A 25974-nucleotide genomic window follows, 5' to 3' on the forward strand; every position below is an offset into this window, starting at 1 on the left:
TCTGTAGTTTAGTACAGGTATCTTGTATACCATAGCATGTATGGTAAATACCGCAATATTTACCAGAACAATTAGCTGGCCAAGTTCAGAAACGGCCACTAGTTCTTGGCAACAGAAGTTTGTAACACTGTAGAAGACGTGCGAGCTGGGGTCACTTTTCCTGGCCTTATGCAGTGGCCAACAAAAAGATGGCAAAGAAATAAAGGCTGCCTTATAGCTCCAATGGAGAAAAGAAAACCATTCACACAGCTGAGCCGGAGAGCCCACAGTTCTGCTGGGCTACGGGGTCAGTGCAGCTGCTGTGATCACAGCCGTGCCGTTAGGACAACAGGCTGCGCGAATAAAGATGAAGGCTGGGATCTGCACGGTCGGCCGCACCGGCCACACGTGGCAGCCAAGCACTTGAAATGTGGCCGCCGCGGTGAGATGCGCTCCCAGTGCAACATATGCGCCAGAGATTCGCCTGGTCGTGTGTTTACCCACACGGGTCGGGCTACCAGAAATGCCAGAATGACACACGTCACATCCGGCCACCAGAAAATTCAAAATGACACACGTGGCTTCATCTGTGAGGCACATTATACGTCTACTGAACCCCACTGATCTAAACACACCACCGACCTCCCTGTGTTTGTGCTGATAAATCAAGAGGAGGGTGAGTGTCAAGTGTCCACGTATGATTTGGGGGGGTGAGGAGGCGGAGGAAAGACAAGTACATCACTTTAAAAGATCGTCAAAAAGCTTTAAAAACACTGATCCAGTTTTTACAAGGGATTCATTCACAACTATCTTACCTGGGGTATTCGTTCTCGGCTGAGTGACTTCAGTAGTACTGTGAGTCAGAAGCTCCGGTCTGTAAGAACGCGGCAGAAGTTAGTAATGGGAGCGCGGGAACACCCTGAAGGCCCTCCCCACGCGGCTGTGCACTGCCAACGATTTCCAACATGGATCATCCCGCCTTCATTTCCAGTGGGGGAAAAATCGTTCTGAGGACGCGATCATTTTGAAAACAGCAATTTGCACAGCTTCAGGTTTACAACCTGTGTGTCTTCAAAGGCATTAGGTACTCAACCTTGCAAAACAGTTGGCTTTTGGCCCCGAACAGTTCAACCTGCCGTTTCTAAAACCTCAGAGGAACGTCCTCCTAATAAAGCTCGAAATACCTATGTGTGTTGTCCTAAAGATCCCTCTCCCCGACGCGGTGTGACCCAGTGATCACGTAGACAAATGCACGGGCCCCAGAGAGTAAGCCAGACCTATGGATTCTACCCCTATCGCACCCTTCTGTAGTAAAGACAGCCCTTCTGTATCCTCTCCCTGCCCCCCAATCATCCATTCTGCTACCTTCAAAATCAAGCCAGAAGAATCCTTTTAAAATGCAAATCCAAATTATTATTTTTATTTACAGTAATTTTTTTTAATGTATTTTTATTTTTGAGAGAGAGGGAAACACAGAGTGTGTGTGTTGGAGCAAACATGAGTGGGGGAAGGGCAGAGAGAGACAGAGGATCCAAAGCAGGCTCTGTGCTGACAGCTCAGAGCCGGATGCGTGGCTCAAATCCACAAGCCGAGAGATCATGACCTGAGTTCAAGTCAGATGCTTAACCAACTGAGCCACCCATGTGCCCTCACCATTTTTATTTTTACAGGAAGCGCTACACCCAACGCTGGGCTTGAACTCGCAACTCTAAGATCAAGAGCTGCACGCTATATTGACTGAGCCTCCCGCAGGAACCCCTCCAAATTATTTTAAGTGGAACTGGCTTTAAAACCTTTCAATTACTCCGCTGACAGTGTAGGACAGAAGGCCTTCATCCGCGCGCCCACGTCGGCCTGGCTTACCATGCCACACCCACAAGGCACCACCACGTCCACCCAGAATGGTGCGGTTACGTGACACTTCCCTTCTCTACTTTTATTGTTTCCTTCATTTGAAGCCCCCTTTCCACTGCTGTTCGTGCACAACTGTCCGACCTCCCCGCCACCCTTACCTCCTCCCCCACAGCACCTAGTAACACCTTACTGCATGTATCTCTAAAATAAGCCTCCCGAGGACGGGCTTCCTGCTGGGCCCGGTTTTGTCTCTCTGGTGCCTGGTACTAAATAAACACCTGCACAAGGAATGAATCTACACGAACACACCTGAAGTTTTAATACGGAGACTAAGTCCAACCGAGAGAGGAACAGAAGACCCGCTTTCATCAAATTTATACATCTTTTCTTAAGGGCAGCACTACATTTGTTTCTGGAGATCATTATCTTACCTTTTGATAACAAACTTAATTCGATTGCCCACTTGAATGATTTTCTCCAGCCTTGGGATTCCGTACCACGAGGGACTTCTGAAAGGAATGTTTTCGGGCAGTCCTTCCACGTAGAGGTCATTAGGATGTGCTTCGAACTTCTGGTAAGGTACGGCCTTGGCCTCCGTGCTCCCCAGCGCTTCCGCTTTACACAGGAAAACACAACGCGGGAGACTAAGTTTCTGTTGAAATCACACTGGAGTACAATCCTAACAAGGTATGGGTCAACTTTTTGAAAGGTCTGGAAACACACCCAAGAAATGCTGAAACAGACCCAAGTCAGCACATGCAAGCTGTAAGTGGCCCGTGATCACGAGGTCACTTTTGGTGGAGTTGAGTCTCCTGAATCTAAGACAACTTTTATAGTGCCACGGTCTCATAAACCAACTGTCAATATTGAGAAATAAAAGGATAAGAATACTACCACAGAGGACAAAGAATGTAACTCAAATACTACTTTTCCCAATATTTACAGGGAGGCTTTTGCTACTTCATGCTTTGTGCAGGTGATAATCCGTTCACTGGCTCCCTCACACAAAGTGATTTCAGGCTATACTTTTACTTGTACTGCAACCATGAGACCGATGTTCTTTACCCCTTAAACCACACGAGTGTGGCATTTTAAAAGGAAATAAGTTCCACAAAGAATTCATGGAATGGGAAATAAAAATAGTAAGCAGAGACTGGTTTACATTAAAAGAAGCGTTATCAACCAAAGCTAATGCACGAATCTTGCTTAGGTCCAGATTCAACAAAAACTTTTAAAGGTACTTTCTGGATGAATGAGGGAATTCGAAAAAGGGCTGGACAGGAGTGGGTACAAAGAACGGCTAGTTGTGTCAGGTGTGACAGTGACACCGTGGCTGTGTTAAGAAAATGAAAGCACTACTCATGGAGGCACACTGAACACAACATGAATGGCACAGGGCCTGGGACTTGCTTTATAATATTCTTACAAAGGAAAGACAGGCAAAGATGAGCAGTGTGGAAAAATCTCAACGATCAATGAATCTGAAAAATAGGTATATAGGAACACAATGCACGGTTTTTCTACTTTTGAATAGGTATAGAATTGTAATTTTAAAATATAAAATGAAATTTCTAATCTCTGCTCTGAAAACACATCTGAACAGAGCTCTAAAAAAAGGTCTTCTCCTTCCTTATTTCATTAGCACCAAATCAGAAGGGCTCAAGTATAGGCTCTCTCTTTCTCTCTCTCTTTTTAAATATTTATTTTTGAGAGAGAGAGCGAGAGAGAGAGCACGTGCATGCAAGCTGGGGAGGGGCAGAGAGAGGGAGGTAGAAGGGTGTGAAGCAGGCTCCGTGCTGTCAGCACAGAGCCTGATGTGGGGCTTGAACTCACAAACCGTGAGAATCATAACCTGATCCAAAGTCGGACACTTAACTGACCGAGCCACCCAGGTGCCCTTAGACCTCTTTGATATAAAAGCAAAGCATGTATATTTGAAAAACCACACGCACTGTAACAAAAATCATGACTGTTAAAAGAAACATTCCTTTAAGAAATATGGTAAAGTCTTTCACACCGCACCTGGGAGAGAGCTATAATGTGATGTGTAAAACAATAATAATTATTTGGTGAAACACATTAGCAAAAAAAAAAAAAAAATATAATCATAATTCTAACAAACTTCCTATGAAATAAAAAAGAATTAACTGCTGGAGTGGCGCCAGGAAGAGCAGAAGTTATGGGGAAAGGGGAAGAAGGGCAGCTGCACTGGCTGGTCACCAGTGAGGCTTCCCCTACAGAAAAGAACAATCCGCCTGTCTCCCTGTTGCCCCCTTTCCCACAGGCCACTCAACACCTTCTTGCATATGACACGTTCACGTGTTGCTCTGCGGCATCTTCCCTCATCCGGGGGACGGGCACTGCCTCCTGCCCCACTGGGCTGTCGGCACCTGCAGCCTGGGCGTTCATGGATGCCAAATGCCTAAATCTGATTACGCTGCTGGGGCAGCGAAACTTTCAAGACTTAGGATGCTTGATACTTGTGGAAAATGTAAGCTTTCCTCTTTTCCCTTCAGGAACCTTAAAGAAAGCAGCAAATCTCTCTAAAGTAGCTACAGTCCCAGACTCACCCAAAGCCGCGAGCAAAAACAAAAACAGCTCAACTTTTACTGTTTATACTACAACAACACATAAGCTCTTACCTATTTTCTTAGGTCTGACACAATGCCAAAATATTTTCCACCGGCCACTGTTCACGGGAGTACATGGGCTTGTCAACAGCCTCCTCCTTCCACGAGGCTTGCTTGGTAAGCATCAGTGGTGCTAAGAGGTTTGGCCGACTGTTTTCCCAAGCTCAACTTCCAGAAGCACACACCAGGGCAAAATTTAAGCCTGTTTGTGCAGATACTCGTGAACTATACTGACACTATGGTAGCTTCTCTAATGATGAACAATGTTCTTCACCTGATTCATTTTACTAAATGCCTTGGAAATACACTGATTTTTTTTATTAAAAAAAATTTTTTTGACGTTTTATTTATTTTTGAGAGACAGGGTGTGAGCAGGGGAGGGGCAGAGACAGAGAAGGAGACACAGAAACTGAAGTAGGCTCCAGGCTCCGAGCTGTCAGCACAGAGCCCAAGGCAGGCCCGATGCAGGGCTGGAACCCAAGGACCATGAGACCATGATCTGAGCCAAAATCAGATGCTTAACTGACTGAGCCACCCAGGTGCCCCAGAAATATACCAATTTTTAAAGTGGTTAAGATTCCTTAGTTTCTAGCTCATTAGCTGATTTCCAACCAGCTGATTTCTAAGAGGAGAGAACGTGTCACTGAGGTCCTGTATTCATACTGCGTAGTCCAGAACACGGACGAGGAGGAAAAACTTAAAATCCGGACTTCCACAACGCCTTCAATTCTCAGGCAAACAGCAAGTATACGGATCCTGCACATGACACTAGTCAGGGACCCAAGTTTGTAGCTGCCATCTGAGCTGCACCTACAGGCTGGTTTATTGGGTCCTTTAAGACCCGGTGCCAGGAGCCCCTCTCGGAACCCGCGGGGCAAACGAGAATCCTCACCCAGGAGTCTTGGCTTTTTTGTGGTAGAACTCAAAGGGATTCTTCCACAGCACAGCGAGAACCACCGCCATCCTGAGGCCTGTGCCAGCCACCCCCGCCCTCCCCCCGCTGCGGTCTCCCCAGTGCAGGCCAGCCGGGTCCTCCCGCATGTCTGCAGGTCTTGTCAGGGAGTCCAACGTACACTACACGACCGAGAGGCTCGGTGATTTCTCATGGCTCTAGCCACACGTTGATGAGACCAACCCGTCCACCCAGAAATCTGTGCTGTAGCACCACGCACGGTTCCAGCAGATGAGACACGTGGGGTCCTGGCTGTCATTATCTAGCGTGTGGTAGCGGGAGGCAGAAGACAACCGCTAGGCACTGTGCAGAGAGAAAACGCGACAAGGTGTGGGGTATGGCAGACAGGTGACCCAGCAAAGACCCCACCAGAGCGGCCACACTGAAACGGAGCGGCACGGAAAGATCTGAGGTAGCAGCAGTGCAACCCTCCCCAGGAGGACGTGACCTTGGAAAAATAAAGGACAGGGAGATGGTCATTACGGCTGGTAGGAAGTGAGCAAGTGGGCCAGTACCATGAGGCGACATCAGAAGACGGGGGGGGGGGGGGGGGGGGGAGGTGGCCATGACCAGGGACTGAGAAGCTTATTCCAAGAACAAAGGAAGGCCACCGAATGGAAAACAGGGAAGGGACAGGCCTCCATTATTTGTTTGCGAGGAGATTAAAATCTAGCTGCTTGGCGGCCCTGGCTTTCCCAGCAGTGAGGAACAGCAGACGAGAAGGAGAGGGTATGGATCTGGGGTGGGCTGAAGGTACAGTCAGCAGGAGGCCTGTAACCATCAAGAAATCCAGGGTCACTCCTAGGGGTTTGGCCCGGACAATGAAGGGACAGGATGGGGGAAAGGGACATATTATGGGGGAGGGGGCACATCAAAGGCTCTGATTAGGATGTGTGATGTCTGCAGAGATATCAAACAGGCAGATAAAAATAAAGGTGTCTGGTGTTAGATGGAGTTTCCAGGGCTAGAAGCTTAACCAGGGTATAGACAATCTATAATGTGTAAGACCCCGAGATAGAGAGGGATTACCTGTAAAGAAAGCAAAGCAGGAAAAGAGAAGGGGGGCTCAGGACTCAGCTGCCAGGCAGCTCTCCAAGATGTGAACACTGAACTACGGGGAGGTATCATCATGAGTGAAAAGGACAGCGGCCACTGAGACAGGAAGATAGCAACAGTCAACAAGGTTCGAAACTATCCATATAAATAGTTTAAATCGGTTAACAAAAGAAAAGGAAGAAACACAGCCACTGAAGGCCGCTGAGAGGCGGGACAGAGCAGGGGAGAGCAATCCTAGGGAACAAAAGATGCTACGCGTGACAAAGCAACCCAAGGGCCAGCGTTTCGGGATGCAAGCCAGCAAGGCCGGGAAACAAGCTGAAAACGGTGTGGGCCACTCTGCGGTTTCCGATACCCAGCCCCTCGGTGACAGACTGTGACCGAAGGCCTTCCTCCTTTCCTACGAAGAGTCACAGCAAGTGCTGCTCAGGATCCGCTGAAAAAGGACTCCAAGGCTGCGAGATCCCCTGCACTGTATCAGCTCCCCACGTGCAGGAGTCCTCCCCCCCGGAAAGAGCTCCCGGGGCTTTCGGCACACGGTCCTCTCCCCTATGCTGAAACCTTTTTACGATTAATGTATGCTATTCACCAATTAAGAAAAGTAGAGGGGAGTCATATTCACTGTTTTACTTTCTTAAAGCAAAACTGGGAAAACGTATTCAGTAATACAGTTTAGTCACGGGGAAAATGAGACTTACCAAATTTTTTGCAGAAAAGCTGGTCTACCATCTTTCGTAATTTAGTGATTCTGGCATACCACTCTTCCTTCACTGTAAGAGGAACAGATACACAAGTGTCCTCAGACTGATGGAATCACTAAGCCGGGTTAACTAAGTATTATGATTATAACTTAGGCAGTACTACTACTCTGTTTGAAGAGTTTCTTTTTTTAACTTGTTAATTTTATTTCAAGTAGGCTCTGTACCCAATGTGGGGCTCGAACTCACAACCCTGAGTTCAAGAGCTGCTTGCCCCATGGACTAAGCCAGCCAGGCCTCCCTGTTCGAAGATTATTTCTGAGATTTCAGAAAATGTTTCTTAAAAACAGTGCTGACACTGAATAAAAAGAGTAAGAACAACTCAAACAATGAAAAAATGGAAATGAATCACTGAAGAGTAATTTTACACGGCTACTCTCAAGGGTCATGAACACAACTAGGAAACATCCGAGTTCAGCTCACTCCAGAACAGCCTACAGGTGAGCTGCACGACGATACGTGTAGGGATAGGATAAGACTAAAAACAGGATGCAATCTTTCCGTTCCATCAGCTGGGAGTGACGGGACTTGCGGTTTTACATCCCCACCCCCTGGCCCTCCAGAGCCAAAGGAAGAGGACCAACTACGCTTGTATTGCCCCCGAAACACGGCTCACCAACTTCAGTGACGATACCTGTGGCCCTGCGCTCTAAGAAGTAAACCCTTTCATGAGACGTGTATGGTGACGAGTGAGGATTCAGTCGACCAACACAGACCTGGGCAACGACACACCGTCCGGAACACTGTGCCAGGTAACATGTTCACATCTCGCAAGTAGACCAGGCACTGCTCCTTTGGTCTACCTGGTGTGGGATGTCTGCCCTTATTTATAACAGATCGTTAGGAACAAAATGAGGGGATTCTTCTAGGGAGCAGAGAACAGTATTTTGATACCGTGTATTTCTTGTATATAATGTTCTGAGTTGACACGGTTTTTTAAAAAAAGTAACCTCCACACCCAACGTGGGGCTTGAACTCAAGACCCGGAGATCAAGAGTGTCAGGCTCCACTGACCGAGCCAGCCAGGCGCCCTGATCTGACACACGGGTTGAAACAAGACTGGAGACCTACCTCCTGAAGCAGGTTTATCAAGCTGTAAGTCTTCACGTGTTGAATTCAGAAGTTCATGTCTGAAAGGTGAGGAAAAAGTACTAAGTCTTTACCAGGCAATATTTGGCAAATATAGTAACTACTAGCACTTATTTGATATTCAGTCGTGAAGGCCAGTTTTAAAAAGAAGAGACAATCTGAGCTCTTGAGCACAATTAAACCTTAATTTCCGGAGATTTCCAGAGAGTAACAAAACAAAATGGAAATTGCAAATTGTTTCATAAGGTGCTTCTTGGACCATGTGTCCTTCATTCACTTTACGACCCAAAGGGATCTTATTATAAAAAGCGTTACCACCAAAAGAAGCGAACATAAAAACTTTAAGTGAGATCCTTTAATTTTACATTATATTCAAGACTCACTCAGTTCAACGTATCTATAAATTGGTTATAAGGATACTAAATATATTTTAATACTAACACATTTGCGAGACAGATTATAAGTTTTTTGGGGTTTGGTTTTCTTTTTGGTAATTACAAAAACCTCCTAGGAAATAATTTCTAGATCACAGAATTCCCATAATCCAACTTATATATGCAATCATTCCATTTTGATGTAATGGTCAAAAGTCCAGTGTTGCTAGTGGGGGGATTGGGAACTCGCTCAGATATCAGCAGGACCACGCCTATTTTAACAACCATCTCAGAAATGCTGCAAAGTAGCACAGGACAGAGTCAATAGTGCATATGTAGTATTTAAATAACATTAGTGACCTATAAACAAAACATCTGCTAAACTCTATAGAAATATCCTTCTAAATAAACAAAAGACTTTACATATATCAAGACTAACCACAGTAACCGTTAGGGAAAGGCTTATTTAAGAAGTCCCTTCCAAATGTGGAGGATGGCCTGCCATGAAGGAATATACTGAACGGACTCGAAACAGGATGCGGGCAGCATAGAGCATCCCGTGATAAGCCTGCATTAACATTTAAACATCCAAACATAGTTCTGTACACTTTAAGGTTAGCAAATGAGAGCAATACCTAATAAAATAATTTGCCTGTGTTCTTTAAATAGTGTTACTTAAACACAGATTCAAAACCTCTAACGTTAGAAACAACCCAATAAAATGACAGTACAAAAGAGTTCTTAAAACTTCAAACTTCTTTATGTATCAACATCCAGAGGGAAGGGGACGCCTGTTTATGGTTCTTGGCCAGGGTCAGGGCTGTAGCGTTTACAGGGCCGCCATCTGGTTTATAATTCAATTTCTGGAGTCTACTGCATCTTGAAACTACAATGTACTTGAAGGAAAACTAACGGTTAGCAACAAGTTCCTCTCTGAGGAGGACAGCTCACTTATTATCTTGCAGTGCCTCTTGGGTCTTTTCCATCCTTCGTTAAATCTCAAAAGCGGTCATCCCCTCACTGAACACCGAGAGGCCAGCGTGCTTGGTTGTCATCTCTGATCAGAGTGGTCGTTAAATTCCTCACTTTTTCAACAGTACCAGTGTTCCCAATGTAATGAAGCTGGACACGTCTACCAACAATACTATTATCCCACTCCTTTTATTCACTTTACTGTTTATAGTTCAAGCTACGTCAGGAAAAAGTTTCAAAATCAGTTATAATATGCACACAAATTCAAAAAGACTCACTTCCAATAGAAGGACTTAAAATGAAAGCCATGTCTTCCAAAAGAAGCGAACCCAGCGGCCCTCCCTGGGGCAGGAGTACCTCTTGGTCTAAACCCATAACAGCTGCTTTCTCATGCCTGTACCTGGTTGAAGAATAAGTACTTGACAGAATTCCAACCAGAGAAAATAAGGCCACCTTCCAAGAGAAACACAGGTAGTTACTGTCTCTTCCCCATACACTGCCTGGCTGTGAGGCCTAGATTACTGCATCCCGTTCACGGCTGCTCTAAGGAAACGATCAGCCCAAGGAAGGAAGAATCTGGTGAGAGCTCCAAGTACCACTTTTAACCATCCTACCTCTGACCTCCTCATGAGGCGAGAGAAGCATCGTTAACTGTATCAGGTTGACTGACTTAAGGATTTCTGTCCCTTACTGCTGCAGATCCTAACTGCTACCCCACCTCTCCCATGTCAAAAAGTCTCTCTTTCCTTTCACAAATGCTTGGCAAGTGTGGCTGGCTCCCATCATTTGCACTTAGAAAACAGGGAGAATGGCTTGACAGCGTTAATATCCATTACTGCGTAAAGCAAGCTTACCATCACTGTGACGGTTCATTCTTTATGAATAACCTGGTCTTATTCTCTAAAACCTAGTGATTTTTTTCCCTTATCCTTAGGGCACTAGGACATCATGAGGTGTGGCAAGGTATACAGCTTTCTCTGTCTCATGCTTAGCCCGCTCTGTAATTTTTACAGGCTCGGAAAATAACGGTTATTCATTTTTGATACTTCTAAGTCGGATGTCACTAGATAAAGACTCAACATTTTCATGTCTCATACATACAACTTTTACAATTTACAGGACTAACCAGCATCCAGCCTTTTAAGTGAAAACTTATATCGTAGCAGTTATATTTTATAATTTCCGAAAAACTATTCTCCATCCGTTCCCCTTTATAAATACATGTAGTACTTGCTTCATGGATGTAACAGGAAGTTTCCATCTTTCTTCATTGGCTGAAATCTGTTGCAAATGTCCTCAGTTTTGTAAACCTTTCACTTTAATCTTAACAGAATCCCAGCGGAAACTATGAGAGTGTGTCATGTGGCTGCCAGTTTTAAATGCAAGCGTTTACGTTCCCAATCACAACTGCTGCACTGACGCTTTTATAAGAGCTCCTTATTGGACCCTTTATGCCAGGCCTTAGGGAATTTATAGCATTCTGCTACCTTAGGCTTTTTTTTCATTCTTCCATGGTTTCACTTATTTTTAATTTTATAACTTACATGCATTTCCACATATGCTTTTAAAAATTCAGATCTAGGGGCACCTGGGTGGCTCAGTTAGTTAAGCATCTGACATGGGCTCAGGTCGTGATCTCACAGCTCGAAGGCTCGGGAGTCTGAGCCCCACATTGGGCTCTGTGCTGATAGCTCGGAGCCTGGAGCCTGCTTCGGATTCTGTGTCTCCCTTTCTCTCTCTGCATCCCCCGCCCCCAACTCACACTCACTCACTCTCTCTCTCTCTCTCTCTCTGAAATAAACATTACAAAAAAATTTTTTTAAATTCAAATCTAAAATCAAGACACTGTTTTGATATTGGTTGGTACTGCATTACTTTTTATATTATACTGATTCCTTTACTTAGCAGCAAACTGGAAAAAGAACATGACGGCTATGTGGGAATCACGTACAGGCAGGTATTCATGTTCCAAGAGCCAACTCTGGGCATGACCACGAAAATCTTGTCCACAGACACATTCAAAAGTGGTAAATAAAACAATATATAGCTCAATCTAATTAAGATATAGCCCTAGAGATTGATGAATGTTTGGTAACAATATAGAAAGATGCACTAAAGAACAAAGATGAGAGTCTAGAGTCTTACTTCTTAATCACAAAACGAATCCTTTCCTTTGCAAGTAATATCCTCTCAAGGCGAGGAATTCCATAAGTAGACGGTCTCCTAAAAGGAATTCCTTCCGGAAGTCCTTCTACATAAAGATCTTCAACGTGTGACTGGAAAAGAGGGTACGGGATCGTCACAGGACCTTTGGCTTTTATAGCTTGAGCTTTAAGGATAAAAAGAGAAAGGAAAAATCATTCAATGACAAGGATCAACCACAGATTGTACAACAGAATAAATGAACACGTACTGCTCTGGACATTTTATAGCTTTATCTTTACTTCTGCTTACTGTAACTGAATCATCACAAGAAAAATAGTACAAAAGAACTAAGAGAGAAAGAACACCAAAGGTGCCGGTACTCTAACCCAATCTGCAATCAAATAGTGGATTATTCTGAGTCATGTAGATGCAGCCAGATGTCCTACTGAAACCTGAACCACCCATGAGCCACAAAAACACGTTGGTAAACATCAGCTAACACATACAGTAAAAATTTTCAACAATAAACATCAGTGTAAGAAAAGAGTTTTTAATGAAATAACTCACGCAGAGGATTTTTTAATTGGAAAGCTTTTTAATTTAATTTTTTAATTGGAAAGCTTCTGCCAAGATTGATTTATCCAAAGGTAAAATAATATAGCAGCTACAGGTCAAAAAAGCACGGAGACTCTTAGGAATCAAATAGAAGGACAAAGACCTTGGTGATTCCATCAAACAAACTGCAAAGGATCAGGTTTTCTAAACAGCAGGGTAGCGTTTCCAGGCGTGATGGTGGAACTGATATTAAGACCATGCTTTCCTCTCACCCAACTCCCCATTTTGAAATTTTTTTTTTTCAAGTAAGCTTTATGACCAAGGTGGGGCTCGAACTCACGATCCCAAGATCAAGAATGGCGCGCTCTACTGAATGAGCCAGCCAGGCACCCCCTCAATTCCCCATTTTGAAATATAGACTTGTTAGAGCTAAAATGACATGATGTCCGGGACACCGCAGGTTTAAAATATTAAAACAGGCTTGCATCAGAAAGAGATGGAACAGGAGAGAGCGGACAAGAAGGAAAATACTGGAATGTTAAATAAAGGCTGTTGAATCTGGGTGGTGGATACTTAGAGGGTCTTAACATCATTTACATTCTTTTTGTTTGGAAATTTCCAGAATAAAAAGATTTAGAAAAGCATCAGGTGAGCTCATCCACAACACAGGCACATTGGTCGACAGTATTAAAACTTTCACAGCTAAACCTTTTGATACGGAGTCAAACAAACGCCAAGTGTCCTATGAGTGCAGAGCAGACACGCATCGCTCTTCTCACAAAGGCTTCTACTTCGTTCACAAACACAGCGGAGTCACAGAAAAAGTCTTCTAGCGAGTGTGCGCCGTAAGAACAGCAGAGTAGCGAGTGTGCGCCGTAAGAACAGCAGAGCCGCTAAGGACGCGGCGAAAAGGCTCCAAGTCCCCAAAGGAAAATGACTTCTGTGCACTCCCTTTCTTCCTTCTCCTCCTGCAGGAATCCCCCTCAGCAGAACAGCTGCTCTTTTTTCCTAGTAATTTATGTGAAATTCGTCTGTTTGCTGAACATTAATACTTGTACTTGAGTTTCACATTCACCACGGTACACGTTAATACGGAGTCACGGTTAATATCCTTTGTTTACACCGTGCACCCGAAAATCCTGTTCCCACAGAACAAGGAAAATATCTTTCCTTGGGGCGATTACCATTAAAACGGTTTCAAATTGTAAAATGTGAATACCGTGCCTCTCATCTCATAATGGTTGGTAAGCATTATTTTCTCATATGCAAACTAACGAAATGAATCACCATCACAACAAAAGCAAAAACATAATTTGTGCTTCTCTTTGTGAGATTTATAAAACTGTTATGACAGTAAATTCTTCTTCCTCGAAACAGGACTGCGTTAAGTCTATAATAACACAGCTATAAACAGCGAGCACCTTCTGTGTACTTACACACCACTTACAGGAAGCACTTTACACCCACTACGCTGTCTGTCTCCTCACATCTTCCCAGCACATCTACGCTCTCCTGACCGTTTCACAGGAGAGGACAGCAAGGCTCGGAGAGGATGAAGGGGAACGGCCAAGCCTTCTGTCCCAGGGCCCGGGACCTTAGCAGCACGGGACAGTGCTTAATGTAGAGCGAATTAGGGGAGTCTCTGCTCTGAAGTGGGTCGATTAAAACCACAGGCAAAAAGCTACGGCTTCTGGAGAGGGAGAACTACTAAGAGAACCTGGAGAAAATAAGTGAATGCATTAAGGGCAAGTGACTGAATTTGCTACTGAATTTCCTCTCATTCTAAATCTTCGCTGACAGGTCAGCTGTCATCCATGAAAAGGATACAGGAGCTATTATTTCAAGTTTAGTAAAGTCAATGATGTCAGTGTAGTTTATCATGTAAGAAATTCACCCGAAGCAATTCAGTGATACCGGAGAGCACCCTAAAAATAGGATTTTCAAGTTAAAAAATTCAATATATTGACCCATTTAAAGACTGTCAGTGAACTGCAAAGTAAAGAATCCTCCAAATAAAAACACAGCGAAACAGCTGATACTCCCCAGCGATGGTTGCTATTTTTAGGTGAGAATTTAATATATGCCGACCAGTAATAACACTGGTTGGTCACTAAAGATAGATGGAGGATAGAATACGAAAAGAAGAGGAGAATGTGAGACCTAACTTAAACAATTATGCATCAATAGTGGAGCAAATAAGGACATCTAGTTGAATACTGGACTTAACACAGTGGATTAAGAAAGACTATGACTGAAGAATTTTATCTTCAATTAGCTGTCCAGGGTGCAACAAATATGTACGTAAACTCCCAAACGCGCAAGCAGAAGGATTACAGGAAATGCTAACTGATAACCACAGAAACAAAACTTTCCCTAGGCTTCCTAGTGACAAGGTCTGTAACATCTGGACGGACCCTACCCATGACCTTGCGACGGACACATATGCAAGTAAGGCACACTTCACTGGGAGAAGCGGCCTTTCGTACACGGACTGGTTGAAAAGTAACCCCATTATTAAAATGTTTTTCAACAAACTACTCAAGAATTTTTGAGTTCAGACTTACCATATTTTCTTTCAAACAACTCTTCCACTTGTTTACGGAGATCAGTAATTCGAGCATTCCACTTCTCTGAAAAATTGGGAGTCACAGTTACATCTCAATGAGGAATCCCCGTTGGGGGCACTGCTGTGTTCAGATGACCCAACACCTAATGACTTATTTTCTACATCATACGTTCAAATTAATTTTTTTCTAAATTTTCCCCCAACGTTTATTTATTTATTTTGAGAGAGAGAGACAGAGACAGACACAGAGACAGAGTGCGGGGGAGGGGCAGAGAGCAGGGGAGACACCGAATCTGAAGGAGGCTCCAGGCTCTGAGCTGTCAGCATAGAGCCCGACGTGGGACTCAAACCCACAAACCGCGAGATCATGACCTGAGCCGAAGTGGAACACTTAACTGACTGAGCCACCCAAGCACCTCCCCTAATTTTTTATTACATAATCTCTACGGCCAACGTGGGACTCGAACTCACAACCCTGAAATCCAGTGTCACACAATGCACCGAATGAGGTGGCCAGGTAACTCCAGTCCTAATTGCTAATAATCCAACTCCATCTATATAATTTTACTGCTTTCTTAAGAACTTTTCCCTTTTTTGTGGTTCTTAGAATTGGTCCAATAAGAGATTTTAAGAGATGGTTTACAGTTTATTTTTGAAACACTTCTTACTGAATACCTCTTTTTAGCCTGATAATTTCCGAAAAGCAGGACAGAAAAGACCAGTCCAATTCAACACTGTACGGTGGAGGCAGAAAAGAGGGAGGGCTCCAAGGTCGTTCAGGAAACCTTCTAAAACATGTCTAAGTTGTGTGGAAATAAGTATCTACGTACAGTTGCAACCTAAACTAGAGTGCCATGTAAACTTACTACTATCTATATAAATTCAATTTAAATCCGGTATTTAGGACTATGACAAATTAAAATACTAAAATGCTATTTAAAAAACGGAGACGTTCAATGTTTTAACTGTACATTTTAAAGCAACCCCCTTCCCCCCAAAAAGAAAGGCTAGAACTCTGATCAGGAACAGAAAGCATTTGGAAGGACAGAGAGCAAAGGGGCCTGTATTTGACCCAGAACCTACCGAAGTTGAACTCCCTCACTTTCCGCTTCCCAGCATTGGCAGGCTCCGTGACTGGTGGCTGGGGCGGCTCGCTGCTCTTTGGTCTCTTGGTAGGTGGAGAGTAATCATCATCTTGAAAAAGAAAACTGTCATCACTGGAGGAACAGTCTAAGTGAGTTAGGGCCACCGTCTGCTCAATACTCAACATTCAAAAGGATGGGGGGAGGGGGCTTTACACGCGCGCGTAGCAGCAGCCATCAGTAGGGTCCCTCTCGGCCTATTCCTTCCCAGGCACACCTGCAGGTTCCCTACTCTTGGGTGATGTGCTCAGGTGAACATTCCTCACTTTCCTTGGCCTTACTTCATTTTCTTTCGTTTGCTCTCTTCAAATCACATCCTCATAAATCTCCCTTCTCCCCTAACTCCTCTCGGTTCCTAGGATTACAGTTTCTTTGAAGCCTTTCAAGGAAAAGATTTTGATAGACACAGATACCTACAATTATACAAATACATAAGAAAAAGGGGAGGAAATATATAGCTTGAAGAGAAAAATGCTCCAGCTTACACAAAATCCAGGCATGCATAAACAGGGAGGGCGGATACTACACGTCGAACACTTTGAACAAACACAAAACTTACAGAATTAATGAAACAGGGCGGCTACGTTATCTGTGAAACAGATAATACTGACTGAGTGAAGACAAAACCTAGCAGAAATGAGCAATCAGAGATTTCAGTACGGAACGTGGACTACTTAAGATGTTTGTAGACGTTTGTAGCGTGAGTTCATGCCAACCTCTTCACGGACAGGTCTGCAGCTCAACTCTGCTAGGACTTCAGCTAGTACGTGAATTAAGGACATCGGAATAAAGTAAGAGCTGTCAACGTCATCTTTTCTCTAGCCCCTGAAAGTGTCACGTGGCACAGTACTAAGAGTTATGCTCAAAGCTCATCCATAAATTACTAAAAACCTCACTCTGAGAAATCCATACTGGAAACTACATATGGGGTAGAGGAGAAGTAGCCACTGTGTTAAAGGCTGTCACCAAAAGATGCCACGCAGGTAAGACAGGTCCCCTTTTAGGTCTTTCTCACTGTCGCCTGACAGTTCAAGACACCGGCTCAGGGAAAGCTAAGTAACCATGTAACAGCACTCGCCAAAGCAGCCGAGATCAGATTCCAACCGGAACTCACACCAGCAGACTAACGCGTTACTCTCGCAGAGGCAACAAGAAGCCCAAATCTGGCCAAACATACGACGTTGCCTGGGACAGCCACATGTAACTTTTATGTCCTTGGTATGTACGTTTAACGTGCAAGGGGAAATTTGACCGAACCTAAAATACTTGTATGTCGGTCCCATCACAGCAGCAGAGAGCACAATCAGACGCTGTCCCCCTGGTTCGTGCACTCTGGGTTCTTCCTCTAATGCCAACCAATATTCCAGTAACCTGAAATCATTTACTGATTATTTTATCCAATAGGAGAAAAAGTCACCAATGTCACCAATACCAGATCAAGTCACATCAGAACCCATTTATGAGCTGGGAAAGACCAAGATGCTACGTTTAGGGGATGCTACTTGAGGGAAATGTTATCAGATGAACGATTTACGACACTGTAACTTCCAGGTGCTAACTGCCACTGTAGAAACCCTTGTTCAAATCCAGAACAAAAGGAAACCTACCATAAAAGATTTCAAAGTTACAAACTACTAGTAAAATAAAACTAGCCCGTGTCATCTGAACTTATTTAATTACTACAAGGATTAGTGGTCAAATGGCTATAAAAATGGTCAAGAGGCTATAAAAGACTGTCAAGTAATTAAATTCAACCTAAAAAGCCACATTTGGGAAAACATACTGAAAAAAACCACCCCATCTTTTTCAACTCCGTTTTAGAAACCGAAGTATATTTTTTTTTTAAATTTTTTTTTTCAACGTTTATTTATTTTTGGGACAGAGAGAGACAGAGCATGAACGGGGGAGGGGCAGAGAGAGAGGGAGACACAGAATCGGAAACAGGCTCCAGGCTCTGAGCAGTCAGCACAGAGCCCGACGCGGGGCTCGAACTCACGGACCGCGAGATCGTGACCTGGCTGAAGTCGGACGCTTAACCGACTGCGCCACCCAGGCGCCCCAAAACCTAAGTATATTTTGATGCTAGTTGGTGTAAGGTAAAACAAAAGACATTCGTTTCACCTATGAATAGTGTCAAACCATTTTATCTTAATTTTTAAGTAATCTCTATGCCCCTCACAGGGCTCAAACTCATGACCCCTCAGATCAAGGGTGGTAAGCTCTAAGAACTAAGCCAGCCAGGCAACCCAAGTGTCAAAGCATTTTAAATGCGTCATGTTAACATTTCTTTAAAAACATTAAGCAATGACATTAAAAACAAAAGGACTGTCCCTGTAGGCTAATGTAACCTAACTATTTCTACAGTCATCATTTGAGCTGATTGTTAACCGAATTACATAAAATGAAAACTGAAAGAGAATAAAAAAAAACCAAAAACCAAAAAAAACCAAAAACCAAAAAAACCTGAGAGCTGGAGGGTGGTAATGAACGATCCCAACAATCCATTATATTGATCTCTACTACAAACTCTTTGAAACGGAGGCCAAGGGGAAAGGGCACAAGAGCGTTGTCAAAACCCCCTTGAATCAGTTTATTTTAGACCATAAAAGAGTTCATAGGATAAACATATTTTATAAACGCAACCTCATTAACCTTCAAGACAAAAAAAAAAAAAAAAGAACAAAGACAAATCTAGGGGAATATTTTCGAACCAGACAAATGAGGGAACAGATTGGAACATATTAAAAAGTGGTATCTCATTTCTTTCTCTCCAGCCAGAAATAATGACGTGAACAAATGCAGAGAGATGGATTTAATTATTTGTGATAATAAATATATTACCACACATAAATATATTACCACACATTCTAGTAAAAGACTATCCCATTTCATAATCACTTTTGGGGTGTTTTGTATTATGTGACATGTGGAACAAAATCAAAAGATCAGCTACGAACTTGCCCGTATCTCCCGTGGTCTTCTCCGCTCTTTGCTACAAAAAAACCTGTAATTTCTTTTGCGAAGAGCATGAGAAAATGTTATTCTTGACCTCGAAATCCTTTCCACAAAGGATCAAAATTGCCTACTTCTCTGCAGGAAAAATACCAAATAGAGCTCTAAATGTTTGCCTCTATCTTCTAACCAGGCCCCACAGAGAGAACGCTGGCGTCCTAATTATCGTGGTATTTCCCACATTATAATGTGGGAGCAACCACTTTTGTGTTAAAAGACACATAAGTTCAGGGAGCTTCAAATTCAAGCCCAAATTGAAAAGGTTTACTTCATCGATACTAAAAACTTGTAAGATAAATTTCAAAATATTTTAATGCGAAAAGGTTGCCATGCGCGAGTATTTAGGCGCCATGTTGCCAGTACTCACACAAGCACCCACCACATCTTGAAAAAAGGCAGCGACGGTCCCTGGACTCACTACTTATATTTAGAAACCCCCGGTCTCTTTTTTGCAACATGTTTACAAACACACCTAGGGATAATACAGACTTCTGAGATCAAATGTGTTATGGCATCCTTAAAGCTGAATGCATTAATAGAACATGAAACAAATTTTTTGATACTCTTACGTGCAACATACTCAAATGCTAATGTTTTCATCATACAATGTGATAGCTATGTTTTAAGAATTGAAATAAACTAGGCACTGTATCCCCTTCGAAATTAGGCAGAGCCGTTAAGAATTACATTACCCGTTTCAAATTAATGGATACCAGTTTTCACCCATGGACCCAGGTCCCAACTCCTCTAAAATTCTAATCTCTACATAAATAACTGCAATTTCATTAAGTGACTCTTCAGCAGTTACAAAAGTGAAAACACAAACATTTCAAATACTAACCTCCTCAATCATCCAGACGCTATGAACGTGCCAGGAACGTTCGCACGATCAGCACAGCAAGTAAACACTGACGAACAGCAAAGCCTACGGGCTCCGCTTTCAGGACACGCCCGGAATTCACCCACTTTTACCTCCACTGCCACCTTCCTGTTCCCAGACAGCCAGCCAGCCCTGGGTGGCTACCTACAACAGCCTGCTAAGCCGGTTTTACGGCTTCTGCTCTGGCCTGCTCTCGGTCTCTCACAAAGGAGCACAAAGCAGCGTTGTATCTTCAAAGTGAAGGACAGACCTTCTCGCCCAGAACCCTCCAGGTGGACCTGCCTATCTCGTTCACTCCTCAGTCCTTGGCACCTATGCGGCTGGGGCACATACAAGCCGCCTGGTAGCCACAGAAGGACGAAATGAGTACTTGAGCAGTGGAGTCCTAATTACAAGCGGTAGCCCCAAATTTACGAAGGTCCTACACGTGAATATCACAGAAAAGGATACCAACAGAGGACGACGAGTAATCCGGCTGCTGAAGCTCTAAAACTGTTCTCCAATTACAGTCCGTGTGGGACTACATTCCTGGGTTGAAATATTTATGTGTACGTTTCCATGTACATGAGAAATAAAATTGAGTATTTCAAACACAGTTTTACTGAAGAAGATGAAGGATTAATTTCTAAGTGAATCTCTTTACAATCACCTTAAAGAAAAAACGAGGGTAAGACACGAACAGGAGGTGAGGGCACAGCAGAACGCACATGTGTGAATGGCTCAGGTTTGGCGACCGATGCCCTGAGACGAGTGTATGATAAGGAAACCTCTCTTTTGAGGCAAAAGAACTTTCCTTTATTAACACGCTAAACCCAACAATTCTGAAATACGATTTTCTCTACACTTAGCAAAGACCTGTCAGCAGTCTGGTCCCCCCAAAATGTGGGCATGATGTTGGCTAAATGAAGGCAGGCTCGGTCACATTATTCGGAAGGCTGTTTCCCAGACCGAAGCCATACAAGCCGGGATGCGTACACTGACTTCCGGGACAAACGGGGGTGCACGAGTAGCAGCACACCGCCAGCGATGGGCAGGGCTGTGATCCTAGGTCAGCATCTGCGGTAATGCCAAATGGGCCTCTTCGTTATCCCTACATAATTTCAAAAACAGAGATCAACAATAAAGTGCGATGGAAAATCTAACAAACTTACTTGATGGCAAGTTCTTTTTTTTTTTTCTTTTCTAGAAACTATTTGGGAAGCGCAAAAAGACACAATGGGAGAAAATCAAAGTTATCCCCAGGCAAGTAGGATTACCTTCATTTATTTGCTCTAAAGCACAGAATTTTCCAAAACAAAACTAACACCAGTCTCTAGATACACTTTTCCTTTCCAACTTGCTTTGTTCATGAAAGGCAGGGATTTTCCAACCTCAAAACTTACTACAGTAGGGGTCTTTTTTTCAGGTCACTTACTTCAAAGCAAACCAAACAAAAAACTAACCGCACTATTTCCATGCCCGTGCACTTTTCTACACACTACATTTTATCTTCTAACGATATTTAACTAGTATCCACCGGTTCGCAGTCATCTTTCCAGAAAAAATATACAATATGCTTATCAAACAGATGTGTATGTAAGTTCTCATTTGACCTTCCTTGTTAATATCACACTTAGAGTTTACCTTCCTTAATGTATGGACGAAAAGTTAATTATCAATTTAATTAAGGCTGATCCATATCATGTGCCTGAATGTATATGCCGTGGAAAAGGACAGCCTGAAAAGCAATTACTCTGCACGGTCCTCTGGCATTTCACTGGTCTTCCGAACAGAGTAAAGAAACGCTACTACTCGTTAATAAATCTGGATGGCAAATCTAACTTCTGGCGTAGGTCTTAGTTTCAAAGAACCAAGATTTATCTCTCCCTCCAAAGAGTTAGGATTGAAGAGACTGACATGCGTTAGGCTCACAAGCCGTTTACTCCATGATTGTCTTTAAAGGTCTCTTGCTATAAAAGCAAGCATTTATTTTCCAAACAATTTTAATATAGTCTGTATCTGCTTTAAGGATTCATAAATCTAATGGGTTACTGGTCCTATTTAAAAGTTTTATTCTAATAATTTTAATAATCATCTATTTCTCTTATTCTCTACAGAAAGGACAAAGGTCTGAGTGTGTAGAATATTTATATGTTCGTAAGATGTTCTTCTCTGAAAATTAATGAGACTTCTAACTAAAAAGCAATTAAATTCAATTATTTAATGCTGACTACAAACAATTCAAAATTGCTTTTACGTTAGTAAAATTATATTAATAAAAGAAATATGTATATGAAATTGAGATTAACAAATGAAGTATGAAATAAATACTCATGAGAATCATCAATTTATATCTTAGAAGCAATGAAGACAGACATTTTGAGCAGTATGAAACAGCCAGACACGATAAATAACCAAATGACAACAGGAGACAGGTTATTAAGAGAGAGAGACAGAGAAAGAGACAGAGAGACAGAGAGACAGAGAGAGAGAGAGAGAGAGAGAGAGAGAAAGAAATCAAACTAAGAAAGGTTAGGCAGCAGTTTAAAAAAAAAAAAAACTCCCCAAAACTGGAACACCAAGATGGGGCAGGGGAGGAGGGATTCTTTGGAAATATGATGTAGGTGTATTTCAAATATTCATTATAATGCTGCATGCTGCAAACACATATATTTTTGTGAAACTAAATATACACATACATGTGTACTTATACACAAAATTACTTTTACATGTATATACAATAAACTGACATCTACCCCTGAGTTTGGGGACTTTAAAACAAGGCAGGGGGTAAAGAAAACTTGACACAGTGCAATTTATTGTAGTGTTTCCATATTTTACCTTAGGGAAGAGCTACTCCTGGTGGGGGGGGGGGGCGGGCCTCTTAGAGGAGTGGTATGAGACATTAACTGAGAAGGAAAAATATCACTGTGCATTTGGTAATTATGAAATATGAAAAGTGAGACTGTTAATTCTATTAGCTGAATTTATAAATCATTCTGGCTCATCTTCATTCATGCATTACCTTGGCAGAAAAACCAGGTTTGAAGCCCCGTTAGTTACAGGTATTACCTGAGAATGTATTTATCGGTATGGCTTCAAAAACAGTTTTTAAAGACAGATTGTGTGTTAGCCTTCGACAGTATTCTAGGGGCAAATGTGAAGGAGTAACTAAGTGTCCACACCTTCCCTTCCACCTCACTGGTTTACTAGCTTGCTCTCTCCTATCACGACTCAACCAAGGTGATAAAATCTGTTCGCGAGCACCATCAGGTCTGGCCATGGTTCTCGTTTGTCTATTTTCGGGTCCTGGGGGTAGAAAAGCATAGCTTGGTCCACGTGCGGGCCACCGCTCGCGCCTGCGGCCTCCTGTGTTGTCTACCACTCTCAAAGGCCCGGCCACGCTGCGGGGAAGCGGGCTGCTTTGCTCACACATACACAGAGATGCTGCACTTCTCTTCACAAGCTACCTTGAAGAATGAATGAGATGCACACTTAGCCATGTGAATGTGACAAATAGGTTTATGACCAGAAGTGAACTTTTGGAATCAAGGCTTTGAGACAACTAACCTTCAATAGTCACCTCAACTTCAGGGTCCTCACTTGTTTCTGAAGGGACATGCTGAGTAGAATCTTGAAAAAAATAAAATTCTAAAATGACATTCGTTATAAAGCACTTTCTATATGTTCCAACATTTTACTCATTTGTTACTCAAAAAGCAGCCTACTATATGAAATTTTACTGGCATTTGAATTCATCTCGTATTTGTTAGGTTAAAATATCTGACCCTTTTCATCGTAAACAGGGAAGAGAGAAAACAGAAAATAGGAAAACTCTGGAACACTATTTGATAATACCAAGTTACCTGCATCAATGGACTCAAAACACTCAGATTTTAGAGGAAGGAGATTATAATGGCATCCCTATTGCTTTCCTGCTGGAACTAGAAGATGCTGGGATAAAACCAAAGGCTTTTTTTCTCTTCTGTTTGCTACTTCCCCTCTTGTTTCAGAAGTCCTAGGAGGGGTTTATATTGTTAAATAAAACCATAATCAATCTTTTGCTTTGGGGACCCTCCTACCAAGCCAATGACTAGGACAAATGCATACAGGGCTCTATCCCCTACCTTTATATATGCAACATCCTTTTAAAACTTAGATACTTTATTTATAGTTGTTACTACACAAAACAAATGTACATCAGAATGTTAGTGCTAGAAAGCTCAGCTAGAGAGCATCACCATCAACTCTCTTTTCATTTTGCAAAGGTTGAGAGATTAATTGATTTGCCAAAGATTATGTTTACTTGTTAGTAAAGGAATAAAGACCAGAACCCAGGTATGACTCAACTCTGCTCATAGTGCAATGTGACAATAAAAATCTCAAACATCAAGTATTTCAAAGCCTAATATCTAATGACCAAATTGTGGACGATGAAGCAAGGCAGACTGCCTGAAGAAGCCGTGTACCATCTGTGTCCTGTACACAGGTATTTCACTGTTGCAAATATACCGCACATCTAAAACAGAGATTTTGTTACAAAGGAAACATCTAGTTACCTCCACCCGGTAAAACAGAAAAAAATTCACCCACATAATTTTCTATAAAAAGATCTCAAAAAGAAATGTAAAATATTGTTGAAAATGAGCATCTCGGTATCTCTGCAAGAAATGTTTCTCAGTTAGAAACGCTAATTCTAAAATTGAATTTGGAAAGCTTAGTCAACATTCCAGGGATCTTGAGATCTCCCTCTACTCAGGTGGAAATTCATGAATGATTTAAAAAAGTTAAATAAAAAAGCAAATATAAGGAATAAAAATTTACAGAATAGCCTCCCTTTTTATTCCAGGAAAAAAAAAAAAAGACATAACATGACCAGTTTATGAGAGAAATAATAATACTAAAACAAAATTCAGGTACCTCACACCTGTCATTTTCCTTGGGAGAAAGCTCTAAGAATTCTTTTGGAGCTATATAAACTGCTTAGAAATAGGAAGTCATTCTGCATGATAACAGTTTCAACTCAAGGTTGCAAGAATTTAAAAAGCTGTACCACAGTTAAATTTTCACTTAATGCTACGATCAAAGGAGGACTGGCTGGTAAACAGACAAAGGAGTTCCCCAGGGTAATTGTGGGTATAAAAATAAGCAGAGAGAAAATCCCTCCTCTATTAATCCTATGTGGAAATACTACCCTACTTAAAAAAACGGTACCATTAAATAATATGTTTAAGAATGAAATATCGACAGAAGCCAGTCATATTTTTAAGTCTAAAACATTGAAGTCACTCTTTCCTAAGAGATTCTTAATATGGCACAAGACGACCAGGAAAAAGGGCAGCATTTTGCAGCATGAAGAGTTTTACTTACCGCTTATGTTTTCATCCCTATATGCTTTATTATTCAATACAGTAAAAGATGTATATTACATCTTAGGACTAAAACAGTAAACCTGTTGGCTAAGAAGGCATACCAAAACAATCATCTTTTTGGTTCCCAATAAGGTGCTTGAAGGGTAATATTCTCTATAATAGAGAGCAAGCAATACAAATATAGAAAATTAAAAATCCCTTCATTTCTAACCTTCGGCTGGTACTTCCATTTCTGTTCCTTCATTGCCCTCGGAAGAATGATGGCTTCCTAAAGAGAAAATAAACCACATATACTAAACCAGTAAAAACTTACATTGGAAGAAGAGAAACTAGGTAACAGTGCAAATAATTTAAGACTTATCATACAACATATACAGACTGATTAAGTCTTTCGTAATTACAACAATGTGATCTAATTCAGAAAAACATGTAACACTTCTATTTGAAAGCACAAAAAATTATTTTAAAACATAGATAGATAAAGCAAACCTAAGTAACTTTGGGGATTTAATATTATTTACTGTAACTATACAATATAATTACTGGTAGATGTTGGAATTTGAGATCTAGAACAATTATGGTTCAAAGTACCATGCTCATCTGTCAATGACGCACACACAAAAACACAAATCTTTGCTCACAGCCTCTACTTAGTCTAG

The 25974-nt window shown here is 42.3% G+C and overlaps 1 protein-coding gene and 1 long non-coding RNA gene across 8 annotated transcripts in view; both read right to left on the reverse strand.

Annotated features, from left to right (window-relative positions):
- GTF2I (general transcription factor IIi) overlaps window positions 1-25974 on the reverse strand; it is a 109169-nt gene that overhangs the window by 21541 nt on the left and 61654 nt on the right. For 3 of the 7 annotated variants that reach the window (XM_030301124.1, XM_030301123.1, XM_030301122.1), the window contains 9 exons: window positions 25527-25583; window positions 23514-23576; window positions 16014-16124; window positions 14929-14994; window positions 11810-11993; window positions 8301-8359; window positions 7170-7241; window positions 2265-2448; window positions 795-853 (listed from right to left, as the gene is read on the reverse strand). In XM_030301124.1, the coding sequence (XP_030156984.1) occupies window positions 795-853; window positions 2265-2448; window positions 7170-7241; window positions 8301-8359; window positions 11810-11993; window positions 14929-14994; window positions 16014-16124; window positions 23514-23576; window positions 25527-25583 (855 nt within the window). The remainder of the gene's footprint in view (window positions 1-794; window positions 854-2264; window positions 2449-7169; window positions 7242-8300; window positions 8360-11809; window positions 11994-14928; window positions 14995-16013; window positions 16125-23513; window positions 23577-25526; window positions 25584-25974) is intronic. The other 4 variants (XM_030301128.1, XM_030301127.1, XM_030301126.1 and 1 more) reach the window with 2 other exon arrangements.
- LOC115504278 lies at window positions 16607-22438 on the reverse strand. The gene is made up of 2 exons (XR_003965641.1): window positions 20415-22438; window positions 16607-16832 (listed from the first exon to the last, which is right to left on the reverse strand). It is a non-coding gene; the product is annotated as an uncharacterized LOC115504278 (long non-coding RNA).

Source organism: Lynx canadensis, chromosome E3 (assembly GCF_007474595.2).
Source record: "Lynx canadensis isolate LIC74 chromosome E3, mLynCan4.pri.v2, whole genome shotgun sequence".
In the NCBI taxonomy this organism is placed as follows: Eukaryota; Metazoa; Chordata; class Mammalia; order Carnivora; family Felidae; genus Lynx; species Lynx canadensis.